Below are 13,657 nucleotides of genomic sequence, written 5' to 3'. Positions count from 1 at the left end.
TGCAGAGAGCTGGGACCAAAGTAACAAAGCCTACCATCAGTAACACACTACGCCGCCAGGGACTCAAATCCTGCAGTGCTAGACGTGTCCCCCTGCTTAAACCAGTACACGTCCAGGCCCTGTCTGAAGTTTGCTAGAGAGCATTTGGATGATCCAGAAGAAGATTGGGAGAATGTCATATAGTCAGATGAAACCAAAATATTACTTTTTGGTAAAAACTCAACTCGTTATGTTTGGAGGACAAAGAATGCTGAGTTGCATCCAAAGAGCACCATACCAACTGTGAAGCATGGGGGTAGAAACATCATGCTTTGGGGCTGTTTTTCTGCAAAGGGACCAGGATGACTGATCCATGTAAAGGAAAGAATGAATGGGGCCATGTATCGTGAGATTTTGAGTGAAAACCTCCTTCCATCAGCAAGGGCATTGAAGATGAAACATGGCTGGGTCTTTCAGCATGACAATGATCCCAAACACACCGCCCGGGCAACAAAGGTGTGGCTTCGTAAGAAGCATTTCAAGGTCCTGGAGTGGCCTCGCCAGTCTCCAGATCTCAACCCCATAGAAAATCTTTGGAGGGAGTTGAAAGTCCGTGTTGCCCAGCAACAGCCCCAAAACATCACTGCTCTAGAGGAGATCTGCATGGAGGAATGTGAAAACCTTGTGAAGACTTACAGAAAACATTTGACCTCTGTCATTGCCAACATTGTTATATACCCTAAGTATTGAAATAAACTTTTGTTATTGACCAAATACTTATTTTCTACCATAATTTGCAAATAAATTCATTAAAAAGCCTACAATGTGATTTTCTGGATTTCTCTCTCTCATTTTGTCTGTCATAGTTGAAGTGTACCTATGATGAAAATTACAGGCCTCATCTTTTTAAGTAGCACAATTGGTGGCTGACTAAATACTTTTTTGCCCCACTGTATATACAATATGCTTTGTGGACTTCACTCGACAGAGGTTGCTGTCCGTTGGTTTGATGAAAGAAAGGTGTGGTTGAATTTATTCTGCTACTGTCTTCTTATTGCCTCTGCCTTTAGGTATATTTGTCACAGTTGCAAGGCCTATGAAGTAACAGGTTAAAGAGCAAACAACGCAATTACCAAAACACATAGGTTGTAATATAGCTTTTTTTCTGGCTTCCCCTGTGATTTTACCCACGCACCACTACTGCTCCTCTGACCTATGACCAAGTAGCTTAGCATGAAAATGGGTTGGTGTTCAAACTTTTTATGTCCTACACATATTTTCCGGCTTTTCACTGACAGCAAATGTTGCGCAGCATACTAGGCTAAGATGCCTAGGCTCTCTCCTTTTAACCGAGGCAGAATATTGCCGTAGTGCTTAATTTCTAACATTCTTGCAGCCATTTATATAACATGGTGAAATATTAATTACAAAAAAATATGACAAATAGTGATGCACAGTACATGTGACAATTATGTATGCCTACATGCATCCGATGGCCGATTACTGAAACCATAATATAGCCTACCCAATGATAAGTAATTACAGGATAAACGAGGCGAGGCATTGCTCCCGCAATCCATTTGCTCCATGTTCCCTTCATAGCTCTTAGGGTTGACTCCATTAAGTTGACTGGTCAATTGTTTGGTCGATGGTCGACCAACAGCCTAAGATTTTTTTAGTCGAGCAGTGGCAAATATTTAAAAAAAAGTGTATGGCACACGAGGCAGCCGTCTGATTCACGCCCGTCTGAGTGGACTAATCCATTGCAGAGGCCGCAGGGATGGCACACCAGTATCACCAGTAGTACATTTACCAATTAGTTCCCATTATTTCTAAAAATCTACAATGTTTTTTGGTTAAGGTCATTTCTGTTTATGCATTCAATATATTATTACTACAGTCTTACCATTGTCATTGTAGGAGTGGACACATTGTTTGCAGAGTGCACAAGAAAAATCTTTCTTGGTAAAAATGTCATGCTCTGATCCGGTATAAACGTCATAAAATAGACCTACCTGATTACTTCTTATCCCGCAAACAGCCTACAGCTGTGTCTGTCTCTCCGGAGCTCACTGGCACAGGAAACTAAGGGCCCAGAATATTTTATACAATGTTACAAGTTTGCTAGCAGGAGCTTTGGACCGGACCAAGCTAAAAGTTGACAATGTTTCAAGTTCTTTACAGACAGGCCATGCATAGCCAATGTGATTCATAGGATATTTTCTACCTGCGGACTGCAATGTTTTTATTTGTTGGCTTTATGTACGCTATTTTCACATATCAGCAATGGCAACAGAAGTTAAGTTTAAATTTGAATAGTTTTCATTCAGATAGAATTTTGATTAACCACATTACATTGATTGAGATATATAAAACTGTTCCATGAAAATGTGCATTTGAAAATCATAACTGGCATGCAGATCAGTAGAAATAGTATGATAACTTGGACCTCCAAATGGAAAAAGTTGCCGACCACTGGTGTAGCCCATTACCGGAAACTTCAGGAGCATAAACTGGTATAATCTGCAAAGGCCAGCAGCAACGGGAGGAAGAGTGTCAGGAACAGGTTTTTATTCTTCTGGTTAGGCTATATTGATTTCTGGCTCCCTCTTCAGTAATTTGTGTGTCTTCATTTTTAAATTGCAGTGCTTAAAGCATCAGACAAGTTCAGTAGCCTACATATAGTTGACTGTATTCAAACATAGGGTGTGTCTATATATGGAAAAATACATGTTTTACATGTAGAACAGACGACTCTCGATCGACCAAGATTTTTTTGGGTCAAGGACAGCTCTAATAACTTTGCACATTTTAATCATGAGCCAGTCTGTTGCAAATTGATTTAATTTGGAGAGTAGCTCGGGATGGGTACAGTTATTCAAATATCTGAAAACATATACATATATATATGTTAGGGCTAGGAGTTAGGTTAGGGTTAAGGAAAGGGTTAGCTAACATGCTAAGTAGTTGAAATGTTGTTAATTAACTAAAATTGTCCTTGATGAGATTCGCACACAACCTTTGGGTTGCTAGATGTTAGGGGTCAAGGTTAGGAGTTAGGTTCGGGTTAGCTAAAAGGGTTAAGGTTAGAAGAAAGACTAGCTAACATGCTTAGTAGTTGCAAAGTAGCTAAAAAGTGGTAAAGTAGTTGCAAAATGTCAAATTTTGCTAAAATGATAAATGGGATTCGAACACACAACCTTTGGGTTGCTAGACATTCACCTTATATACCCACCCCGACCATACAAACCCTCCTTTAGTTGTCTCATGTAATCTTCCATCTTATATAACCATAGCAAATGTAAGATATCAATCCAATTTCAGTGTCCAGGATTTACATTTACCATGTTACATCTAGTCACATTCAACTGGGTTTGGTTAGCACTAGGGTGCAAGAAATATCAGGCATCATAAACTGGTGTAGGATTGTGTCATGTAAACTACTCAATATTGACAAATAACCCTGATCTTGAGAAAAGGGAGAAAAATAAATTGCTGCAAGGGATTCCTAAGCTAACTAAGTAGCAGTATAAGGCTCCCCTTGAAATAAGGAGCATCTGAATTGGAAGACAATGTTTTGCTACTTTTGTTCTGCCTGGACCAGATCAGAAGACTTATTTGCAGTGGACAGTTGAAAAAAAAAATCCTAGGCCAACATTTTGCTTGGTTGATCACTAATCAGGGACATGCTCTGAGCTGTGGTTTGGCAACAAGATATAGAAGAGAATTGATAGCTATCAAACAATGGAGGGACCTTGTTAAGTGAACTATCTGTAATAATTTAGCCACAGGTTCATTCAACTCATTCAAAAATCAGTAATTTCCAGTTGTTGGTCAAAACTGAACAGATCATTTTTAACTGTTAATTAACTGACTTTCACTTTTACTCAAGTAGTTTTCTTTGAAGATATCTTTACTTTTACTCAAGTATGACAATTGGGTACTTCTTCCACCACTGCTGACCACATCCTCCCATCACTGCAGAAAAACTATCCTGCTTTAGTAGAGAAATATGTTATTATATTACTCAGGGATTGGAACCTTTTCAAATAACAAAAAAAAAAATAACAAAACCATTTTGAGGAACAGAAACAAAAGTGATATCTAGTGTTCGGGTCAGAACCATTAGTTTCAAATCTTAAGAACCGGTTAATAATGTTTTCCTTGTTCCATGTTCTAAACATATTACACATTTTTAGTGCATCATTCTGTAATAATGCATGTAATATCCTAAACACATTCCAATTCACATCACGATGTTCAGTGCTTCATGTCAAGCCCCTCCATTGCCCACCCCGCTCTCTCCCCACATCACAGGAGCCAAATGGAAGGAATGAAGCAAATGGAATAGCATCAAACATATGGAAACCATGGGTTTGACGTATTTATCTGCACTTATCTGACCAATCAAAACATGGAAACAAATATCTTACCCGTTCCACAGAAAGCCGTTCTCTCAGTGAAAATTTGTTGAGTAAATAATCTAAATGTAAAAACAATGTTGATTTCAAAGGTTAAAAAATGACGGAAAACTTTCAACTTGTGCAAATGGGGATTTGCGCTCCATAATACAGTTGAAAATCAGCAGTCATTTTATGAGTGAAGACAAAGAGAAAGTGGCCACAATCCACAGGCCACAATCACCAGCCAGATCAACTATATGCGAAGGATATGCATCACGCTGCATGAGGCAAATGGTGGTCACACCAGATACGGACTGTTTTTCTGAACCACACCACTAAGCTTTTCATTTTATTATTATTATTTTTTACATTTTTTTAAAGGTACTGTATCGGTGACCAACAAATGCATATCTGTATTCCCAGTCATGTAAAATACATAGATTAGGGCCTAATGAATGTATTTAAATTGACTGATTTCCTTATAAGAACTGTAACTCAATAAAATCTTTGAATTTATTGCATGTTGCATTTATATTTTTGTTCAGTGTCATTTCAAAAAAGCATGGTGGCATCACTTTCTAGTCACTCTGACATATTTGCAAGGCTACAGTGTAAGGTGGAAGTGGAATGGAGAAATGTGAGCATGTAATATGGCTGCACAGTTATGAACAGGTCCAAGACCTGAAGCAGAACCCACTGCTACTATTGGGGGTTGTCCATTTTAACTCTGGTCTGACAGGGCCAGCATGATTAGCCTGGAAATTTGCCCAATTCTGGTTTGCATATGGACCAGTGTTGTATTATACCAACTTGTCAAGACTGGCAGAGAAGGCTGTTATTGTGTAGTCTTACAGTCCTTTATTGCATTTGGGACATTGGTGGTAAGCCACATGTGCAGCCGTCTTCATCGACCTGGCCAAGGCTTTCGACTCTGTCAATCACGGTATTCTTGTCGGCAGACTCAACAGCCTTGGTTTCTCTAATGACTGCCTCGCCTGGTTCACTAACTACTTCTCAGATAGATTTCAGTGTGTCAAATCGGAAGGCCTGTTGTCCGGACCTCTGGCAGTCTCTATGAGGGTGCCACAGGGTTCAATTCTCGGGCCGACTCTTTTCTCTGCATATATCAATGATGTCGCTCTTGCTGCGGGTGATTCTTTGATTCACCTCTACGCTGACAACACCATTCTGTATACATCTGGCCCTTCTTTGGACACGGTGTTAACCTCTTGAAACTCTAGGGGCGCTATATCATTTTTGGATAAAAAGACGTGCCTGTTTTAAGCGCAATATTTTGTCACAAAAAGATGCTCGACTATGCATATTAATTGATAGCTTTGGAAAGAAAACACTCTGACGTTTCCAGAACTGCAAAGATATTCTCTGTGCGTGCCCTAGAACGTGAGCTACAGGCAAAACCAAGATGAAACGGCATCCAGGAAATCAGCAGGATTTTTGAGGCTCTGTTTTCCATTGTCTCCTTATATGGCTGTGAATGCGAGAGGAATGAGCCTGCCCTTTCTGTCGTTTCCCCAAGGTGTCTGCAGCATTGTGACGTATTTGTAGGCATATCATTGGAAGATTGACCATAAGAGACCACATTTACCAGGTGTCCGCCCAGTGTCCTGCGCCGAAATTGGTGCGCAAATCTCAGCTGCAAGTATTTTTCCATGGAATTCAGAGAAGAAAGCAGGCTTCCACGAACGATATATCAATGAAGAAAAAACACCTTGAGGATTGATTCCAAACAACGTTTGCCATGTTTCGGTCGATATTATGGAGTTAATTCGGAAAAAGTTTGACGTTGTTGGTGACTGAATTTTCGGTTCGTTTCGGTAGCCAAATGTGATGTACAAAACGGAGCGATTTCTCCTACACAAAGATTCTTTCAGGAAAAACTGAACATTTGCTATGTAACTGAGAGTCTCCTCATTGAAAACATCCAAAGCTCTTCAAAGGTAAATGATTTTATTTATTTGGTTATCTGGTTTTTGTGAAAATATTGCGTGCTAAATGCTACTCAAAATGCTAAGCTAGCTCAGCATGCTCTTACACAAATTAGTGATTTGCTATGGTTCAAAAGCATATTTTGAAAATCTGAGATGACCGTGTTGTTAAAAGAAAAGGCTAAGCTTGAGAGCAGGCGCATTATTTTCATTTTATTTGCGATTTTCAGAAATCGTTAATGTTACATTATGCTAATGAGCTTGAGGCTATAACTGGATACAGGTTTTTTTCATAGCCAAACGTGAACAAAACGGAGCGATTTGTCCTACACAAATAATATTTTTTTGAAAAACTGAACATTTGCTATCTAACTGAGAGTCTCCTCATTGAAAACATCTGAAGTTCTTCAAAGGTAAATGATTTTATTTGAATGATTTTCTTGTTTTTGTGAAAATGTTGCTGGCTGAATTCTAGGCTTATAGCTATGTTAGCAATCAATACTCTTACACAAATGCTTGTTTAGCTATGGTTGAAAAGCATATTTTGAAAATCTGAGATGACAGTGTTGTTAACAAAAGTCTAAGCTTAAGAGCAAATATATTTATTTCATTTCATTTACGATTTTCATGAATAGTTAACGTTGCGTTATGCTAATGAGCTTGAGGCTATAAATAGAATCCCGGATCCGGGATTGCGCGACGCAACAGGTTAAACCCTCTTTGGGCTAGGGGGAAGTATTGTCACGTCCGGATGAAAAGCGTGCCCAAAGTAAACTGCCTGCTACTCAGTTCCAGAAGCTAGGATATGCATATTATTACTAGATTTGGAAAACACTGAAGTTTCTAAAACTGTTTGAATAATGCCTGTGAGTGAGTATAACAGAACTGATTTGGCAGGCGAAACCCAGAGCACAATCCATCCAGGGGAAAAAAAATGTTTGAGGTCAATGTGTTTTCCATTAGTTTTCTATGGGAAACCCTTTTTAATAGGAATCTGGATGCAGTTCCTATGGCTTCCACTAGATGTCAAAAGTCTTTAGAATTTGGTTGATGTTTTTCTTTTGAGAAATGAAGAAGTAGTCCTGTTCTTTCCATGTGTCACTCAGATGGACTCAAGTTTTTTGTTGTGAATGACCTGGAATGCGCTTCACGTTGTTTTTATCCAGTATTGAATACAGTATACCCAGTCTTAAATTTTAATGATTATTTACGTTTTAGGATACCTTAGGTTGGATTAAGAACGTTGTTTAAAATGTTTGGACCAAGTTTACAGGTAACTTATTAGATACTTTGTAGGCATGTTGAGCGAGTTGAAACCGGTATATTTCTGAATCAAACGCGCCAAATAAATTGACATTTTTGGGACATAAAGAAGGACATTATCGAACAAAAGGACCATTTGTGATGTTTCTGGGAAATTTTGGAGTGCCAACAGAAGATCTTCAAAAGGTAAGGCATTAATTATATCGCTATTTCTGACTTTTGTCGCACACCTGCCTGGTTGAAATGTGATTTTCATGTGATTGTATGCGAGGTGCTGTCCTCAGATAATCTCATGGTCTTGCTTTCGCCGTAAAGCCTTTTTGAAATCTGACATAGTGGCTGGATTAACAAGAAGTTAAGCTTTATTTTGATGTAGAACACTTGTATGTTTTATGAACTCTTATTATGAGTGTTTTTGAATTTGGCGCACTGCAATTTCACTCGATATTGTCAAACCAATCCTATAAGGGATCCCTAAGTTAAACGGGATTCAACATCAGGAATGCTCTTCAACAGATAAAACGCATGCTCTTCAACAGATCGCTGCCCGGACAAGCCCGCCCGACTTGCATCACTACACTAGACGGTTCTGACTTAGATATTTATAGTTGTCCACAAATTCTAGGTGTCTGGCTAGACTGTAAACTCTCCTTCCAGACTCACATTAACCTCTCTGGGCAACCCGACGCGCTAGCGTCCCACCTTGCCAACAATAAATGCAAATGCACTATGCCAAATGCTAATAGCACTCGTTAAAACTCAAACGTTCATTAAAACACACATGCAGGGTACTCAATTCAAGCTCCACTCGTTGTGAATCTAGCCAACAAGTCAGATTCTTAAAATGCTTTTCGGCGAAAGCATGAGAAGCTATTATCTGATAGCATGCAACACCCCGAAATACCTGAAGGGGACGTAAACAAAAGAATTAGCGTAGCCGGCGCTACACAAAACGCAGAAATAAAATATAAAGTCCTACCGATCCTACCGACTTCAGCAATGTCATTTACAAAATAGCCTCCAACACTACTCAACTAATTGGATGCAGTCAATCACAGTGCCATCCATTTTGTCACCAAAGCCCCATATACTACCCACCACTGCGACCTGTATGCTCTTGATGGCTGGTCCTCGATACACATTCGTCGCAAAACCCACTGGCTCTAGGTCATCTATAAGCCTTTGCTAGGTAAAGCTCTGCCTTCGCTCACTGGTCACCATAGCAACACCCAACCATAGCACGCGCTCCAGCAGGTATATTTCACTGGTCATCCCCAAAGCCAACACTTGCTTTGACCGCCTTTCCTTCCAGTTCTCTGCTGCCAATGACTGGAATGAATTGCAAAGAAAAGACACAAAAACACTGAAGTTGGAGACATATCTCCCTCACTAACTTTAAGCAACAGCTGTCAGAGCAGCTTACCGATTGCTGCAGCTGTACACAGCCCATCTGTAAATAGCCCATCCAACCAACTACCTACCTCATCCCCATATTTGTGTTTCTGCTCTTTTGCACACCAGTATTTCTGCTTGCACATCCTCAACTGCACATATCACTCCAGTGTAAATTGCTAAATTGTAATTACTTCACCACTATTGGCCTGTTTATTGCCTTACCTCCTTACTTCATTTGCACACACTGTATTCAGATGTTTCTATTGTTGACTGTATGTTTGTTTATCCCATTAGCTTTATCTTGGCCAGTCGCAGTTGTAAATGAGAACAACTGGCCTACCTGGTGAAATAAAGGTGAAATAAAATAAATTTAAAAATTGTATAATTTGCTGACTGGATCCTTTGGCAGTAGACTACCTTCAGACCAGTCAGTTCTTGCACGACAAGTGCATTATGCTTTGTTCAATAGCAATAAGAGGTTTGTTGACACAAAGGGTTTCCTAAATGTGTGCTTCCTGGACCAACCAAGAGCTTGGTGAGTGAAAGTATGTGCAATACATTTTGGGGGGTAAATACAGATTTCTCTGCTCTCCAATACATATAATTGACCTATTAACAGAGGATATTGAACCTTGTGTCACAGGAGTGGACATCAGATAAAATAAATAGTTCTTCACAGCTGGGAAATGAGACAGGTCCTTGTGTGGTGAGAGATTACTTGGAACTTTACATAGCAGAAATGTCAATATTACCTACATCAATCTCCAGGCAGAGAGAGAGCATGAAAGTTCAACGCTTTCAATGTGCCAAGAAAGTGCTGCCCACAAAACCTGGCTTGGAAAAGAGCTTAACTGGAAAGAACTGTGTTCATTGCTGGCAAATCAACAATAACACAATGAAAAGGCTCACAATGAATAACAGTTGATTGAGATTTTGGACAATAACAAGTACGAGCCTCATCTATAGTTGGTCCAGAAATTACCTGATCTAAAGATAGTGATGCAACTTTAGTCACAGTGTGGACTATCCATTCATAAGGCTACACAGCTGACTTGCAGATCTGATAAGTTTATCACTAAGAAGGCTAGGAGCATGGATGGGCAACTCCAGTCCTCAGGGGCTCAGTGGTTGTTACACTTTTCCCCCAAACCCTAGCAAACACATCTGATTAAACTAATTGCATTCTAAACTAAAGATCATTAGTTGATTTTTGGAGTCAGGGGTGTTAGCTGGGGCAAGAATGTGAAAGCAATCAGGCCACAAAGGACTGGAGTTGCACATCCCTGGGCTATAGTGTAAGCCATAACCAGCTTAAAAATCTAAAGATACCAAGCAATATGGGAGAGACCTAGGCCTACATGAGCCGTTTCCATTAACTTGTGCAGCAATTTTGTTGTTGACATTTAGAAGGTTTGCATAGAAATTGCAACAACTGCCTTTGTTTCTACTGAGCTGTCTTGTCATTACGGTCTGCTGTATTTGTCACGTCAACCCCCTCCCCCAAAAATTACAATGTTCACAAAAACCTTGAGTGCCAAATAAAAAATTAAGTGGTTGAACTGTTTCCATTATCCATTTCGGGAATTTGCGCATTAATAAATGTGACAGTCTGTATGCCTTCCCACCTACAGTATGTTTCATGTCTCAGGTAGCCCGCAAAGGCCAGCATGGATAGAATGCAAGAATTTACTCATCTTTGCCATATTCTAATAATTCTCATGTGCCAACGTATCGCCATGGTCTGTGCTATTGTGAAACTTGCACTCCTGTAGAGCTGAAATAATTGGATTGTAAAACTTGCATCCAGCCAACCAGAAAAGCAAGGCAAAACAATTCAAGCATTCTTGAAAGTCAAGACAATCCTTGTTCTCCAAATAAACATTTGTATAATTGAAGAAAAAATGTTTTTTGCAAGCAGTAGACATTTAGAATTAAAATGTTACTATAAAGCCTCACTACACGTGTGACATCACATGACCAGAGTACCTTAAATTATTCATTTATTCTGAAAAACTGTTTCCATCATCATTTCTTGCAATGAAGAAAGTTTGACTAGACAAATCCACCCGTTGAATGGATAAAAAAAATGTTGTTGATCTTTAGAACATTTCTTCAATAACTGCCGTTTCCATTACACGTCGCAATGTTTTTTTTTTGCGACATTGACCCAGGTTTATTCAACAAAAGCAATGGAAACCTGCCTAGTGAGCGGCAATAAGAGAAATACAAAAAAGCTGAGTTTAGCAATGTGATAGCCTCAGTCTGCAAGACCTAGGCTACAATAAAATGCAATTTGTAGGCCTATTTAGGGATTTGTAGCCTTCACTTACAGGGAAAACAAAACAACCTTGCAAAACAGTCAATATGAGGAAATAGGTGAATGCATAATTTCCTTCATGAGGCCATCTGTTGTTGGCTAATATTGAGGCCAACTGACAACACTATCTAAATGAAGACAACGGAATTCAAAGCTGAAAGGTCTTGATGAGGAAAAGCTGTCTCTCATGTGATGAACTGCTTACCAAACCAATGTGTTGGGAAGCAACAATGGCATCAATTTAATTTGGAAACTGTTCTTAACCACAGGAATTGGTCCAGACTTTTCCAAATGTTGAATGGCAACATATGGTAAACGTCAAGCACTCAAAATTGCTGTTTGAAAGATGCCGCAAACGGATCACTTTTTTCTCTGAAAGGTGAATTGACACTTGCAATGAAATTCAGACAAGACCTCTACTTTCACCTGACTGTTTGCATTGTCAATGTGTGTGTGAACAGTGATTTTTGGATTGCAAGTGGTCATTTGGTCGAGGTTGCTGAACCAATGTGCATAACATGTACACTTAGTGGAAGATCAAATCTAAGGATGCATCCACGAAGCTAACAATCTAGCCAACCATGGACCTCTTTGTGTTCTCAAATCCCTGTAAATCTGCATAAAAATATGATTTACCTTTATAATGCTGCTCCTGCGTGTTATTCCGGATTTGGAATCCAATCTGACAGAGGAGTTGAAGGCGGTTTCAAGCCCTGGGCTGTCATGTAACGTTTCTGATCCAACCATGTCTGCCGGTATCCCACAGTCCCCATTGAAGACCGATACTTCGCACTGCGTCTTCCCGTCTGTTTTATCACTGGGCAAAGCCACCGAATCCCCAGTATTCGATGGAGATGAGCCGTCGTTCTCTCCAAACTCCGCCATAGGCACTCCACGCACACAGACAGACCAAGCTTAGCTGTCAAGCTGCTATGTAGGTGTTTCACTTGCAACGCTGTTGTATTTATCCAATGTCCTGGCTTGCTAGCTAGCTACCTCGTTATAACAACTGCACAAAAACGTTCCGTATCATTTTCTTGGTCCATATTTGACTGGTATTTAATGTCGCATCTTCCATGGTTGTGCTCTGTAAAACAAAACATCAACAAGAGACATTGAATACCAATAGATTAAACTGTTCAATGCTCGACATTATCTAAAATTGTATGCAGACGATGTCTAATAATGTGACTTTGAATGGTAACGTTAGCTGACGAACGTTAATTACGTACAAACAGTTCAATTGCATTCAATGGCATTTTCAATTTGAAAAAGCTGTCGGTATAACATTGCAAAATTATTTCATAATGGATGCATTATCTAGCTACATCGTCTCATTTGAAATTATGTCTGGTAAGTCATTCGTAAATTAGTTTAACGTTAGTCAACAAGTTGGCCATATTTGCGTTCGTCCGGGATAGAAGTGGCTTGTTTGTTAGCTGCTGTGTTCTATATCTGGACTAGAGCTAATTTAGTTATAGCTAGCAAACTTAGTTATACGTCCTTAGTCATGTTACGTTAACTGACATTAGCCCACGTTTAATTAACTTGCCAATAGTTAGCTAACATTAACTAACCTGGCAAACTAACACTAATGTTACAAATGTTTTAACTAACCCTCTCGTATCTGTTCTACAGCCACACATGCCAACATAATTTCATGTTATCACACTTGCCTTGCTTGATAAAATATTGTCAAAAGAGAACGAAGTTCCATTCTGTTGTGCTATCCAGCTGCAACGACGAGACTACTGTTCAGTCCATGCATCACCACCAGTTGCTGTATTAGTTAGCTTGCAATGCAGCTAATGTTAGTTAGCAAGTAGTCACCGACTAAACCCAACTGTTAATAAATTTGCTATCTAAATATGTATCTAGCGAGCTACCCGTTAAGCAAAAGTCAAAAGGTGAACGAACTACTTGTAACAGGCAGCAACGACAACGAACCTTATGTCAATCAAACCTTGCTCATAGAAGAATATATGTCTTATTGAAATACATGAACACTGCTTTCATCGATCAAAACCAGTGCTTTATAATTACACTAGAAGACAGCCCGGGGCACAGTTTTGAAGCCACCGCGCCTACATCTTGGCACGCACCCAACACAGTAGAAAAAAATACATTTTGGAAGCTATAGAAATGCATTTATTAATGTCTAAACACTCCCCCCCACCCACGTGTATTCTATTACAAACACCTTAATGCATACTTTACAATTAAATTATGTGAGTTAAACATACGTTATATAATATATATATATATATTTAAAGTATAATTCTTGAAAGTACTCATGTTACTGTCCCCACGACAACAACAAAATACATATGCATGTAATTCTGTCCTTGATACAT

General features: G+C 39.4%; 1 protein-coding gene across 2 annotated transcripts in view; it reads right to left on the bottom strand.

The window, feature by feature from the left end:
* The window catches only part of LOC135522298 (inactive phospholipase C-like protein 2), a 61,431-nt gene extending 48,093 nt beyond the window's left edge, over nt 1-13,338 (bottom strand). The window contains exons 1-2 of one of the 2 annotated variants that reach the window (XM_064948410.1): nt 13,251-13,338; nt 11,940-12,390 (exon numbers count right to left, since the gene is read on the bottom strand). In XM_064948410.1, coding sequence (XP_064804482.1) covers nt 11,940-12,188 — 249 coding nt within the window. In that variant the 5' untranslated portion in view covers nt 12,189-12,390; nt 13,251-13,338. Of the gene's footprint in view, nt 1-11,939; nt 12,391-12,979 lie in introns of both variants that reach the window. The other variant, XM_064948409.1, reaches the window with a different exon arrangement.
* Nucleotides 13,339-13,657: the final 319 nt, after the last annotated feature.

The sequence above is a fragment of the Oncorhynchus masou genome, chromosome 30 (genome assembly GCF_036934945.1).
Source record: "Oncorhynchus masou masou isolate Uvic2021 chromosome 30, UVic_Omas_1.1, whole genome shotgun sequence".
Taxonomy (NCBI): domain Eukaryota; kingdom Metazoa; phylum Chordata; class Actinopteri; order Salmoniformes; family Salmonidae; genus Oncorhynchus; species Oncorhynchus masou.
This window is presented reverse-complemented; position numbering and strand designations above follow the sequence as displayed.